We start from the raw sequence: 15,727 nt of genomic DNA on the forward strand, positions 1-15,727 counted from the left end.
CAACCAAACCCCCCTCACTTGTACCCACCTTACACTTGCCAGACTTTGTACTTTTCAAGCTTTCTTCCCCCCCCCAAATACAATCAGACCGAAGACAGGTCCTGACCCGAAACGCCATTTTTCTGCTGTCTCCACGGGCTGCTTGCCCACTGGGTTGTTCAGCACTATGAGTTTTGCTAAAGTAATTTCAGAATGGCTTGTGTATTTGTCCTTCCTCAATATGTTATCGATGTTAACTGTATTTTTTTTTTAAACTAATCAGCACTATGATAAGCTTTAACTGCACACCTCCCTTGGGTTATTTTGTGTAATTAAAATTCTGTATGTAAAAATATATATATTTATGTTTTTGAAAATATGTAGATATACTCAGATTAATGTTACTATTAATTTTCATAGGTTGCGTGCCACTATATTCTGAAGAAGAATGATTATGTGGAAGGCCTACTATCTATATTAGGTAAGTATCCACTAAAATATGCATTAATAATTATCTGTACCGGGAATTAAGTGGGAGTAGCAAAGATTGATATCCTCATTGACTCATTTGTAAGAGTTTGTTAACATACATTGCTGGTTTATAATATTATTTATCCTTTTCAAACGAAAAAAAGTCAACGTATCTAGATTGTCATATTTACAATAATGAGTAGCAACCTTCATTGTTAATTGGTAAAATAAAGTCACAAACTAAACATATTCACCAATCGACATGATATATACCACAATGACATGCAGCAAATTTATAATACAGTATATGCAGTATCTCAACTCTTTTTACACGTTGCAATGAATGCAATTTCTATTATGCAAGTAGGGTGTCAAAGACCTGTTAATTAATTGATATAAAACGTTTTTTAGAGGTTTCCACGTGGTGAGTGATTGGTTGACAATGAAAACAATAGTTTTCTCTGAATGGTATTGAACTGTGATTTATAGTACTTTGAAAAATAAATCCTACTTTTGCTGTGATTGTCATGGTTACTGATACTCAAAATTAACTCAGGCGACGCGGAGAATTCTTCATGAAGTTCAAACCTTTATTTGCAAATCGATTATTTGGAACACTCAAAGAGTAAATCACTTGAGAGTTCACCCCAGACAAAGAGCTGTTTCTTTTTATGGCATGTTTAACTCTATGTCCCACCCCCAGTACATTTCCATATCCAATCACTTGCAGACATTCCCTTATCGATATCTCTTACCTGCATCTAGTTTTTTGAAGTGCGTAGTTAGCAGTCGGAATTATGCTCAGTGAAGCAATCACATATTATTTCTGCTTCAAATAAAGTCACAAACTAAACATATTCACCAATCGACATGATATATACCACAATGACATGCAGCAAATTTATAATACAGTATATGCAGTATCTCAACTCTTTTTACACGTTGCAATGAATGCAATTTCTATTATTTCTTTCCACTTCCACACAAAAATGTGGTTAGATTATTCAGCGTATGATCAACCTCGGTTGAGACCAAGCGCAGGCTTGGCGATCGCTTCGCACAACACCACTCAGTTCGCAATAACCAACCTGATCTCCTGGTGGCTCAGCACTTCAACTCCCCCTCCTATTCCAAATCCGACCTTTCTGTTCTGGGCCTCCTCCATGGCCAAAGTGAGGCCCACTGCAAATTGGAGGAACAGCAGCTCATATTTCACTTGGGTAGTTTACACCCCAGCGGTATGAACATTGCGTTCGCCAATTTCATGTAGTCCTTGCTTTCTCCCTCCTTCCCCTCCCATTCCCAGCTCTCCCACAGCCTACTATCTCAGCCTCTTCTTTTCTTTTTCTCGTCCTCCCCCCACCCCGACATCAGTCTGAAGAAGGGTCTCGACCCAAAACATCGCCTATTCCTTCGCTCCATAGATGCTGCCTCACCCGCGGATTTTCTCCAACTTTTTTGGCCACCAACGGGATCCCACCACTGGCCACATCTTCCCATCTCCTTCCCTGTCGGCTTTTCGCAGAGACTGCTCACTCCGTAACTCCCTGGTCAATTCGTCCCTTCCCATACAAACCACCCCCTTTCCTGGCACTTTCCCTTGCAACCGCAGGAAATGCTACACTTGTCGCTTTACCTCCCCCCTTGACTCCATTCAAGGACCCAAGCAGTCTTTCCAGGTGCGGCCGAGGTTCACCTGCACCTTCTCCAACCTCATCTATTGCATCCGCTGTTCTAGGTGTCAGCTGCTCAACATCGGTGAGACCAAGCGTAGGCTTGGCGATCGCTTCGCCCAACACCTCCGCTCGGTTCACAATAACCAACCTGATCTCCCGTTGGCTCAGCACTTCACCTCCCCCTCCCATTCCGAATCTGACCTTTCTGTCCTGGGCCTCCTCCATGGCCAGAGCGAGGCCCACCGTAAATTGGAGGAGCAGCAACTCATATTTCGCTTGGGCAGCGGTACGAACATTAACTTCTTTAATTTCAGGTAGTCCCTGGTTTTTCCTCCCCTTCCCAGCTCTCCCTCAGCCCACTGTCTCCGCCTCTTCCTTTCTTCTCCTCGCCCCCCCCCCCCCACCCACCCTCACATCAGTCTGAAGAAGGGTCTCGACCCGAAATGTCGCCTATTTCCTTCGCTCCATAGATGCTGCCTCATCCGCTGAGTTTCTCCAGCATTTTTGTCTACCCATTCACACGTTCTTTTAACCCACTTTCCTCACCCGCTCCCTACACATTAGGGGCAATTTTACAAAGACAAGTTAACCTACAAAGCCAATGCGTCTTTGGGATGTGGGAGGAAAGCCACACGCTTGCAGGGAGAATGTGCAAATTCAACACAGTGCCCGAGGACTGGATCGAACACAGATCTCTGGCGTGTGAGGCAGCAAGTCCACCAGCTGTGCCACTATATTTTGTTTTCCAACACACACAAAATTATACGTTGATAACTTTGGTTACTAAAAAAAAAGGAATTTATCCATTTTCAGTCTTGAATCTCTAAGTGACGCTATGTCCCCCTTTACAACTACTGTATGTTTTAATTCAGGTCAAGACTATGGGACAGTACATTGGCCATAAAGTTGCTGCCTAAAAGTGCCAGAGACCCGGAATTGATCCTGAATATGCGTGCTGTCTGGATGGAGTTTGCTCTTTTCCCTTTGATCGCATGGGTTTTCTCCGGGTGCTCTTGTTTCCTTCCACATTCCAAAGGTGTGCAGGAACCTTTTTCAGACTTAACCCAAAACAAAATATTTTCCTTTTGTCCAGAGATTCTGTCTGACCTGTTGAGTTACTCCAGCTTTTTGTGTCTATCTTCAGTGTGTGTGTGTGGGGGTATATATATATTATATACACACCGCACGGCCCTGCCCCCCTCCAGCATGCCTGGTGGCCCCGCCCGCTGACCTCACAATGCCTTTGCACATTGCAGAGGGGGGGGGGGGGGGGTGGTTAGTGTGTGCAGGCTGCTCCCCTGAATTCCATAGAGCTGCCAACAGCTTTCGTGCATGAGACGCACACGCTTCATTTCCAGAACATTCTGAACACGTGACGCACGGTTGCATTTTGCTTTCTCTCTCTCTTCCCCTCTTTCCCTCTCCCCCTCTCTCTCTCCTCCTTTCCTCACACCCACCCCCCTGCCCTCCCCCACCCTCTCTCCCCTAAACCCCCTTCCCCCTGCCCTCCCCCACCCTCCCTCCCCAAAACCCCCTTCCCCCCTCCCCTTCCCTCCCCTCCACCCCTCCCCTAACCCCTTCCCTCCACCCCATCTCCTCCCCACCCTCCCTCTCTCCCATTCCCTCCCCCCTCTCAGCCCCCCTCTCCCTCTCTCTCCTCCCCTCTCTCTGTCCTCCCATCTCTCTCACCCCTCCTCCCCCACCCTCCCTCTCCTCCACCCCCCTCACCCGCTGTCTCTTGCCCTTCTGTCTCTGCCATTTTCTCTCTGTCTCTCCCCATTCTCTCTCTGCCCTCACTCTCTACCCCCCCCCCCCCTCCCTCCCTAGACGCGCCAGCGAGTTGGGGGCTATGCGTCAGTGGATAGGGCGGTTATGGGGTAAAAGGAGAAAATTAATAATATTAATATAATATCAAGCGGGGTAGTTAGCGTGTGTGCGGGGGGGGGGGGTAGTTAGTGTGCGTGACACCGCATGCCGCCCCCCCTCCCTCCCCCGCAACCACTCTTTGGGGGAACAGACCAAACGGGTCTGCACTTGGTCTAGTTTTAATTTAAAACTCATGACTTGAAGTGATGGAATCAATTTGATTGTAAGTTTTAAAAGAGAGTAAGATACTGGAAGAATATTAATTTGTATGATCACGGGAAAAGGCTGCTGTCTTTGCCTAAGTTAGACAGCTCTTTTATATAGCTGGCACAGGCATATTGGCTTCTATGCTCTCTGATTTTATTTTATTTAGGGAGAATGTTTTATCATTGGCATTTGACATTTGTGAAGCCAAGTAACAAAAGTCTCTCCATTTATTCAATTTTTCATATTTGCCCAGCCAGAATAGATAAAGATTAAAATATTTTATTCCTCAAATGAACTTGTTGAATCATCTATACGTGTTACCTGATTGATTGTAACAATAGAAAATAAACATTTAGAACATTGAGCAATTGGATTTAATGATGTACTGATACAACATAAGTAATATTTCAGGTGTCAAATTTTACAATGTACTTATTTGTCATCTTTTAGATTTACTTTTTTATACAAAAGTACTGTCTTTATTACAAAAATGTAAATTGCCAGCTGATGATTTTGCTATGAAACAGCATATGTGGTTGTGATTCTTTTCCCAAAGATTATTAGTTACTGTAATTAGTATAGTCTGTGTCTTCTGTTGTTGCATGGTGCAAAATGATCAGCTGGACAGTTGACATCTCATCAGAATAATATTTTTTACAAGGAAGTGATTTGATTACAGCATGATTTTTAGGAACTGAACTAGGTAAATTGAATACATATTCAGATTTCCCACAAATGTTCAATTAGCTAAATTCAAGCTGTTTGTAATATAGCACGGTTATAATCCTCAACAGTTCCACTTCATTTTTGATTTTGATTTTTACAAATATACTAAATATAACATACTAATCAGTTATAAATAGATTGAGAGTAGAAATCTTCCTTGTACCAAGAAGTGGATGGATGCTCTTCTCACATTTTAATTTGTATAAAATCTCTCCAGAGAGTTTAACTGTGCACGCAGCATGATCCATCAATGGCAGAGGTAATGCACCTGCCCTCTCCCACTTTCTGGCTTCTGGATCATAGATGAAAATACTGTCCTTTTTGGCCATTTGACATAGAGAACCACCACCAGTGATGTAGAGCTTGGAATTGTGCACAGATGTGCTAAATTGACAGCAGTCAAAGGGTGAGACCTTAAGTGTTGTCCACTGGTCAGTTGTAGGGGTGTAATACTCTGTTTCATTTACATGAAGCCATTCAGTTGACTGAAATAAATCAATGTCATATTTAAACAAAGAAAAAAGATAACATCACTACATTGTTTTATTGTAATCAGCACAATATTCCCCAACTCTTTTGCAGCATAAAGCAGGGCAATCAGTTCTTTTTTAATTTTTTTTATTAATGCATGCTGATTCGCAAGAATGTCCTTCCTCAAATTAGGGGACCAAAACTACACACAATACTCCAGGTGTGATCTCACTAGGGCTCTGTACAACTGCAGAAGGACCTCTTTGCTCCTATATTCGATTCCTCTTGTTATAAAGGCCAACATGCCATTCGCTTTCTTCACTGTCTGCTTTCTTCACTGCCTGCATGCTTACTTTCATAGACTGATGTACAAGGAGCCCCAGATCCCGTTGAGGGCAGTGGAGGCAGGTTCTTTGGATGCTTTCAAGAGAGAGCTAGATAGGGCTCTTAAAAATAGCGGAGTCGGGATATGGGGAGAAGGCAGGAACGGGGTACTGATTGGGGATGATCAGCCATGATCACATTGAATGGCGGTGCTTGCTCGAAGGGCCAAATGGCCTACTCCTGCACCTATTGTCTATTGTCTATTGTCCATTGACCAAAGATCATAGCTGAAGACTGCAGCGGCCCAATTCGCGGTCCTTTGGTCGACGCTCACACGCTCGCGGCTCGGCTCAGGTCCGGTCCTCGGCTCAGCCCGGGACAGCCCCCCCCTCTCTCCCCCTCCTCTCTCCCCATCCTCTCTCCCCCTCCTCTCTCCCCATCTCTCTTCCCCCCTCTCTCTCCCCCTCTCTCCTCCCCCTTTCTCGCTCCCCCCTCTCCCCTCTCCCCCCTCCCCCTCTCCACCACCCTCTCTCCCCTATCTTTCCCTCCCCCCCTATCTCTCCCTCCCCCCTCTTTCTCTGCCCCTCTCTCTCTCTCTGTCTCTGCTCCCTCTCTCTCTACCCACCCTTCCTCTCCCTATCTAGACGCGCCTGCGAGTTGTGGGCTATGCGTGAGTGGATAGGGTGAGGGTGGGGATGGGGTAAAAGGAGTGATTTAATAAAATTAATATAATATCAAGGGGGGATGGTTAGTGTGTCGTGCGTGTGTGTGGGGGGGGGGGGTGGTTAGAGTGTGTGGGGGGGTGGTTAGTGTGTGTGGGGGGTGGATAGTGTTTGTGTGATGCCGCAGGCCGCCCCCTCCCCCGCAACCGCAAGTTGAAGGGATGGGACCCGACGAGTCCCACTTGGTCTAGTTCCTATTCAAAGTCTGATCTTGGATGTGTGTGTGTTTGTTTGTGTGTGTATTTGTTTGTGTATAATCACATCTTCTCGAAAAAACGACTTGCTAACGGTAACATTTTTACATATTCCAGTAGAGATTTTTCTCCTGGAGTCCGAAAATTTATCTCCCACCTCTCTCTCCCTCCCCCCCCTCTCTCTCTCTCCCCCCTCTTCCCACCCCCTCTCTCTTTCTCCCCCTCCCACCCCTCTCTTTCCCTTCTCTCTCCCCCCTCTTCCCGCCCCCCTCTCTTCTGCCCCATCTCTCCCCCTCTCTTTCTCCCCCTCCCACCCCTCTCTCCCTTCTCTCTCTCTCCCCCCCCCTATCAAGGGAGGGGGGTGGTAGTGTGTGTGTGACACCGCAGGCTGCACCCCCCCCCCCCCAGCGGGTCCCACTCGGTCTAGTTTACTTATTAAAAATCTGATCTTGTTAGTGTGTATATGTAGCAATGTTACAAAATTTTGAGATTTTAAAAATCAAGTCTGCAATTTATCCCATCAGATAAAGCATAAAAATAAGTTTAATTTGACACCTAATTCACTTTCATATCTCAAGTATTTAAAATGTTATGGCCATTTTCATACTCGGAAATGAGCATCTTGTTCCCTATTGATTTTCTATGGACATAACAAAAAAGCTGTGATCGTGAACAGTCAAAAGCCCATAACTTTCTTAAAAATTAAGAGAACTGAATGAAATTTTCAGTTATCATAGATTGAAGCATTCTGAAACAAATATAAAATAATCTTACTTGGATGACCTGAAATTAAAGCATATAATTAGTTAGTTACCTAATTGTAGTTAATTTCAGACTTCAATTACTAGATCTAAACATCTATCCATTTCTTAATAAATGATTAACATTTTTAAATAGCCTAAATGTCCAAATAATATTCACAAATAATTCACAATAAAACATGATTTTTAAATCTCATTTACATTAATTTATAGGCCAAATGGAAGGAATTCAGTGTTTAATTGCTGTAAATAAATGCCCATTTAAATCAGCTTTCTAGTGGGATCCTGTGAACGCGCTGGTTTAGAACGTTCACATTGCGGTAGATTTGTGCCCTCAAATGCCCAGAAAAATACTGCGGGATATAATGGGGCCAAAATGATCTACTCGCAATATTAAACTTTGTATAAAGGGATCTTTAGAAGCCCTTTTTAATGTAAAAATATACAGCATACCTTCAGTTGACTGCTTTATGAGACCCTGCGGTTGCTGGTGGTCGCGGGTTTAGAGATTGATTTTTAAACTACTATAACTATTATACGAGGCCTTTAAAACTAATAATAGCTTTTGCGACGGGGTCTTCCAGCGATTTTTCGTTAATAATTAACTAGGCTGAACATCTGCGATTTGAACAGCCTAGAGAAAATCGAGTTTTAAACCCGCCCCTCTCTAAACGGCGCCAAAATCGCGCACACCCGCAGCGACAGATTTTCAGCGACGCTTCAGGTAGGCTTTGCAACATACCTAGTATATGTGTGTGTACATGTGGTTGTCTTTACATCTTCGCGAAATAACTACTCGGTAACAATAATATTTTAACATATTCCGGTTAAAAACATCAAAAGACTTTGAAATTAAAAGCACCAGCTTCAAATGATGACATCACAATGACTCAGCTAGCAGAGACCGTGATTTCTTCCTATATTTGACACGTTATTCGCAATTAAAGCTTTCAACATGCCAACTTTAGCACGATTTTTACATATTCTGATTCACAATTTTCCACTCGAGGCCGAGATCACTTTCACTGAAAATTCACGCTTTATTTCTCGACATTACCGATTAAAGTCGAAAATAATCAAGCCTCAATGAAGATTTCAACCTATATCTGACGTTATTTGCGATTAAACCTTTAAAAATGACAACTTTCACAAGATTTTTACATATTATGATTCACATTTCCCCCATCGAGGCATAGATCACTTTCTCTGAACATGTTATGCTTTATTTCTCGAAATTACTGATTAATTACCGTGAATTTCAAACCGACCAGCTTCAAATGATGATGACACAATGGCTCGACTAGAAGGGGGAGGGTGAATTGCTATTGCAACACGCAGGGCAAGTGCAATTGGAATTTTTTGAAGTCACAATGGCTCGACTATCAGGGGGAGGGCGAATTGCTATTGCAACACACAGGGCAAGTGCAATTGGAATTTTTTTTTAAGATCACCGCTGAGGAAGGCAAAGGGAGTGCTGGAATCTTACGTTTGGGAACGGCTTAAGTTGAGTGGGGATACGGGTAGGGAACGGGTGGTTTTGTGGAGCAGACACAACGGGTCTGCAGTTGATCTAGTCTATTACTAAAACTCATATGTCTGTCTGTTTCTATATCTGTCTGTCCGGGCAGTGCTCCCGGAACTACGCCAAAACGGTACACGATAGCGCTATATTTTTTGGCCCACCTTACTCACCATTGTCTGTGTGTGTGGTGCATCAAGTTTCGTTCAGATTGTTGGTATACTTTACAAGTTATTCACATTTTAAACTTTACAAAATCCAGTTTGAGAAAAATCACTTGAACTTGCACTGGCAGTTAGCAGGGTATGACATCACAATGGGATCACATTTACATAAACTGCCCGTCAGCAGTGTTCCACCCCACAATGACATCACAATGGGATCTCATTTACAATTAGAAAAAATCAGTTTTTATTTTTTTTAAATGCCCATCAGCAGTGTTCCACCACACACTTACATCACAATGGATCTCATTTACATTGAAAAAAACTCAGTTTTCAAAATCACAGCAGCTTCCACCTCACAATGACGTCAAGGGGGGTAGGGAGGGGAGAGGGGTTATGGAGGGAGGGAATGACTGAGGGTAGGGGAAAGAAGAGGGAGGGTGAAGAGGAGGGGGACGGAGTATTGTGGATGTGGGGGAGTGGTGGAATATTGCGTTGGGAAACGGGTTACGTTGGAATGGGTGAGTGGTGGAAATGGGTTGCGTTGGGGGAACGGGTGAGTGGTGGAATATTGCGTTGGAACGGGTTCCTACTAGTCCCACTTGATCTAGTAATTAATATAAACAGACTCCAGGATGCAATCAGATTCCCACTCAACTTGTTTACACATTTCCTATTTTATCTTTTTAAAGCAGTCTCAAAATGCAAGTAATAATGGTTATTTCCTTGGCCATCCTTCACACCTAGTTGACCTTGATATGTTGATAAATGTTCTTAAAGGTATGACAATATTGAAGGAGTTAGAATTACATTAATATATTTTCACTGACCAGTTGATTTATAAATTAAGAAATGTACTTTAAGTGACAACATGAACATTCAAAATGTATCTTACTGAGTTTAAAGCTCTTCCCCCTACGCAAAATATTTTGTCTCCAATGGTAGCCATTCCGTGGTCACACCGGGCAAATTTCATGGATTGGTTAATGGTCCATCGTCGTAGTCTTGGGATATAACTGTATAGATCATTAAGAGCTTTTCCTGCTGAAAATCCACCTGATGGACAGAACAAAATAGCTGAGTATTCAGTGTTTAAGATTCGAAGGCCAAATTCAAAAAGATGAAATAGAAAAAGAATGTCAAACATTTCAACTCATACGAACTCAGCGGAGACTTGAGATGATCGATAGTAGGTTCAGTCCAGTAATAAAAATAAATGAGATGGAATGGGTGAGGTGTGCGAAATCCAAGTAAAGAATTGTAAAATGTTAGGAGCAAAGGAATGGGTGAAGTTTCAGGTCGAGACCCTTCTTCAGACTGATGTGGGGGTGGGGGAGAGGGCGGGGGCGGGAAGAAGAAAGGAAGAAGCGGAGACAGTAGGCTATGGGAGAGCTGGGAAGGGGAGGGGAAGGAGGGAGAAAACAAGGACTACCTGAAATTGGAGGTCAATATTCATACCGCTGGGGTGTTCAGTTCTAAATTCTGGCACTGGGGGGGAAGAGCCACAGCTATTAAATAAGACAGCAGGCAGGAAAAATAGGCATTGGTAATAAGTATTGGTCTTTCAGGTGGTGCCCAGATTCCTTACAAGAATAAAAAGAGTTTTAGGATGCCTAATAGATAATGTTACTGGAACTTAGGTTACACTCTTATCTTTCTCTATGGTGCAGATTTGGTTACAGAGTGGGTAACGTCAGCATTGATTCAAATCATATTTTTCCACTGGAGGCTCTGCTGCCTGGATAAATCTTACCATCCACCAACATCAATCAGGATTAACCTAATACTTGTGCTTCTTCTTCTTGCGTATGGCGTGCACAGCCTAAAGTTGCAGGACAACTTGTTCTATTTGATCTTATTTGATTGTGCATGCCGGGTTGATTGCATTCGTCGAAACAGGGCGGACCATGTGAAATTTGCGATCTTCCACCCCATACTTGTGCACATATACACAGATGGGTTTTGCGTGTGGGTTTTAGGAATTAACTGATTAGCAGTACTAAAACGCAAGATTAGGTGGAAAGCAATAGCGGCTGAAATAAGGTTGATACAAAGGGAAGTGATGACATAATGACAGCAAGGCTATATTTTCAAGCACGTGCAATATCAAAAGAGACATCTGTAAAACATTTTCACCATTTCACATGCCTCAATGTGCTTCACAGCAGCATCAAACAATTTTGCACCTAGCCAGTGATAAAATATTAGAACATGAATAGTGAAAATTTTAAAGTTAGAGAGGCAGGGAAGTCTCGGGAAGAGATTCCAAAGCTGAACTTTAGCTGGTGAAGCTGCAGGCAAGGAGCAAGAAAATAAAAAATGCATGAGATCATGAGACACATAAGAGTTCTTAAAAATAGTGGTTGCGGAAGGAAACTGAACACAAGCTAAGAATTTTAAACTTCAGATATTGCTGGAACAGGAACAGGTAAAAATATTGTGTGCTTCCTTAATATTATCCATTTCTGATCATTATTCCCAAATGTTCGTCAGATTGATTGACTGCAGTGAAGTTGCTGGTGTTGAAGTTTGAAGGTTCTATAACATTACATTCCAATGAATGAAGCTGGCTTGCCACAAAAATAAGTTTTCTTTTTAGGTTGGTACCATCGATTATATTTTTGCCATTTAGCAGTTATTTCTTAGTGACAGTACTATCTGAAGTTGAGTCATTTGGATTATCTTTTATCGTTATATTTTACCTTCTCAAAATGCCTCAGACAGTTAACCCTACTTTGATAGGCCACTCTCGCAGCACCTTCATGTGCCAATCATGCTGGTAGGCTGTGGGCTGAGCATCATAAATGTGTCTAGAAATCAACTTTTGTGACCCATGTCTCGGAACATGAAATTTTGCACAGATTTAGATAAAATATAATTGAGAAGGAAGTCATAACTCGTCAGTGCTAAAAGTTGCACATTAATTAATTAAACCATTTAGAAAATTAGATCGAAAAAGTAAGCGCCATCTAGTGTTCAATGCCCATATTACACCATGGGGAGCCTATTTCCGTGTTGCAGTCTATTTAAACCATATATTATTATACCATATATGTGTGTGTGTGTGTCTATATATATATATATATATATATATATATATATATATATATATATATATATATGTATGTATGTATATATATATATATATATATGTATGTATATATGTATATCTATATATATATATATATATATATATATATATACATACATGACGTGAGTATGACTAATATATAATTATGTATAATTATATAAAAATAATATAATTGTGAGTGTGTTTTTTGAATGAGACTGCCGCAAATGTCTGGCTCCTGAACCAGCCTAATTAATGGGTGAGGGCAGTTCCTGCGGGTTCCCCCGTTTACTGAACCCTACTGACTACCAGTGTGCAAAGTGGGGGGTCATGGCTACAGTGGGACTGGGGCAGTGCCAGGCTGGGGGAAGGTTAAGGCATCTTCCACTGACAGGAAAATGCCTAGCCTTAACCTTAACTTGCCCCCCTTCCAGAGCTGCCCACGGCTGGAGCTGGAGCCGCTTTGGGACCGGCTGCAGGCTCTGTACGTGTGGCCCCGCAGTGCGTCCACCTTGGCCAGCATGCCCTTCTCGATCATCGTGGTGATGATAGTGGGGAGCAACACTGTCCTGCTCGCCGCCCGGGCCGCCTTCAGCACCACCATAATGCCGACTCTGTCAGACCGCCTGCTCGCTCGCTGCAACACCGGCCTACCCTCCGCTTTCAAAACTGCTGCTGTTACAACAATCTTAAAGAAACCTGGTCTTGATCCCTCCTCTCTCATTAACTACCGCCCAATCTCAAACCTCCCCTTTCTTTCAAAAACCCTGGAGCGTATCGTTGCGTCGCAACTTCATTCCCACCTCCTTGCGTATAACCTACTTGAACCCCTCCAATCTGGCTTTCGCCCCCTCCATAGCACAGAAACTGCTCTCCTCAAAGTCCTCAACGACCTCCTCACCTCTGCTGACACTGGTTCCCTCAACATCCTCATCCTCCTCGACCTGAGGGCAGCCTTCGATACAGTGAACCATAACATCCTGCTCACCAGACTCGGTATTGAAGGCTCTGCACTCAGCTGGCTCCATTCCTACCTTTCCAACAGATCCCACTTCATCTCTCTCCACAACCACACCTCTGCTACAGCCACAGTCACTCAAGGCGTTCCCCAAGGCTCCGTACTCGGCCCCCTCCTCTTCATCATCTACATCCTCCCCCTTGGTCAGATACTCCGCCACTTCAACCTGGATTTCCACTGTTACGCTGTTGACACCCAGATCTACCTCGGCATCAAATCCCCCCACAATCCCCCCCTCTCCCATATCAACTCCTGTTTGTCAGCTATAAAAACCTGGATGCAACATAATTTCCTCAAACTCAACAGCGATAAGACAGAATTCCTCCTCATAGGCTCCAAAGCCACTCAACAAAATCAATAACCTCACTCTCACCATCGACGGCACCACTGTCTCCCCATCTCCCCAGGCCCGCAACCTTGGCGTGATCTTTGATTCCACCCTCTCCCTTGAGCCTCACATCCGCCATGCCATTAAAACCTCCTTCTTTCATCTCCGCAACATCGCCAAACTCAGACCTTCTCTCACACCTCCCGCTGCTGAAAGACTCATCCATGCCTTCATCTCCTCCCGACTGGACTACTGCAACTCACTTCTCCTTGGCATCAGCTCCACCTACATCAACCGACTCCAACTGGTCCAGAACGCAGCCGCCCGACTCATCACCCACACCAAATCCTGGCATCACATCACTCCAGTCCTCAAGCAACTTCACTGGCTTCCCATCTCCCACCGGATCAACTACAAAATCCCGATCCTCACCTACAAAGCCCTCCACCATCTGGCCCCCCCCATATCTCACTGACCTCCTCTCCCCCTACCAACCCTCACGGTCCCTTAGATCCACATCAGCCGGTCTCCTCTCCATCCACAAGTCCAACCTCCGCAGTTTTGGGGACAGAGCCTTCTCCAGGGCAGCTCCCAGGCTCTGGAACTCCCTCCCCCAACTGATCGGCAATTCCGTGTCCCTCACCATCTTCCAGTCCCGCCTCAAGACCCATCTCTTCACCTCTGCCTATCCTTAGCCCCACGTCCCCCTCCCTTTTCATCTGTGCATTAATTGCCTCATATTGTGTTTTGTATTGAATTCTGTCTTTACTTTGTGTACTAGTCATGTCTCTACTATTTAATTCATTCCCCTTACATGTTTTTCCTCTACCTGCTAAATTTTTGTAAGGTGTCCTTGAGACTCTTGAAAGGCGCCCATAAATAAAATGTATTATTATTATTATTACCGACAGCCTGACTTAACCATCGCAGCACCCACCGGCGAACTGACCACTCGCAGCACCCACCGGCGAACTGACCACTCTCACCATCCACCGGCGGCCCAGCCACTCTCATGACCCACCGGCGGACCAACCACTCTCACCACCCACCGGCGGCCCAGCCCGGCAGACCACTCTCACAACCCACCGGCGGCCCGGCCACTCTCACCACCCACCGACAGCCTGACCAATCCTCCACAGCATCCATCAGCCAACCGACAAGCCCGACCAACAGACTGACCGACCAACCGACTGACCCTAACCCTAATAATAATCCTAGCTCTACATTTGTTATTTATCATTTTTATTTAACAGTTCACATCATAACTTTATAAAGATAAATCAATTGAAAAATAAAATTATCAACAAGGTTAGCATTATCTTTATTCCTTGGAAAAATTGCTATTGTTTTGATGTAATGAGGAGGCAGCCATGATCCTCGCTGCCAAGCGATCATAAAACAAAGCGCGGGATTGGTCAATTAGCGTCCGACCTCAATGTCAAACGTGCATTGATGGACAATTACTACTCAGAAAATTGGAAGTTTTCCTCATATTTTTTTTAAAAATGTGCAGGCTTTGGTCTTGACGAGTTTCAGGTATGATTTATATAATATGTTTACACAGTATGTTAAAAATTCAGGTAGTTCCATAAGTTGGGTCAGGAACTTGCACGAAAAGCTCCTCAATCCACAGCCTATAGGAAATGTATAAAAATGCTCCTGTCTCTAGAACATCTAAATAAACTTACCACATTGCAGCCTATTTTATTTTGTGGAACATAGGATGACAGAATATTTTCTTAAGTGCAAATCTGCGTAATCTTGAACTGCTATTCTTCTAAAATATTTGTGTAACTTTTTTTCCCCATTCTTTATCCTTACCTGAAATGTAGAGAATACCTTTGTGAACAGCCCCAGTATGGTCTGCCACTGCCACAGGGAAGGGTGTTACAAACTCCCACTTGTTCTTTTCAAATTTGTATTCTTCCACTGTATAAGTTAAGTTCCCTAGCAGTGTGCCCCCTGCCACAGATATAATCCGGTCTAAAATTGCATTCACATGAAACCGTGTGCGCCTTTCCAGCATTCCAGCAACCTGAAGCCATGAGTTATTCCGTGGATCAAACCGAAAAACCTGTATAAATAAAAGACCTAAATGTGACTAAAACATTGGCTGAACTGATTTACCAAATATTGATTTAATTAACCGGGAATGTGATAACACTCACTTTGGATATCTGAAACGTAGCCTATTTACAATTACCTGTTAATTTTTGCAAATAAAAAGTAAT

General features: G+C 43.7%; 1 protein-coding gene across 1 annotated transcript in view; it reads left to right on the top strand.

Moving 5' to 3' along the window:
• dpp7 (dipeptidyl peptidase 7) overlaps positions 1–15,727 on the top strand; it is a 63,719-nt gene that overhangs the window by 36,646 nt on the left and 11,346 nt on the right. The window contains exon 7 of the mRNA XM_033049425.1: positions 400–460. Within this exon, the coding sequence (XP_032905316.1) occupies positions 400–460 (61 nt within the window). The remainder of the gene's footprint in view (positions 1–399; positions 461–15,727) is intronic.

This window comes from Amblyraja radiata, chromosome 32, assembly GCF_010909765.2.
Source record: "Amblyraja radiata isolate CabotCenter1 chromosome 32, sAmbRad1.1.pri, whole genome shotgun sequence".
In the NCBI taxonomy this organism is placed as follows: Eukaryota; Metazoa; Chordata; class Chondrichthyes; order Rajiformes; family Rajidae; genus Amblyraja; species Amblyraja radiata.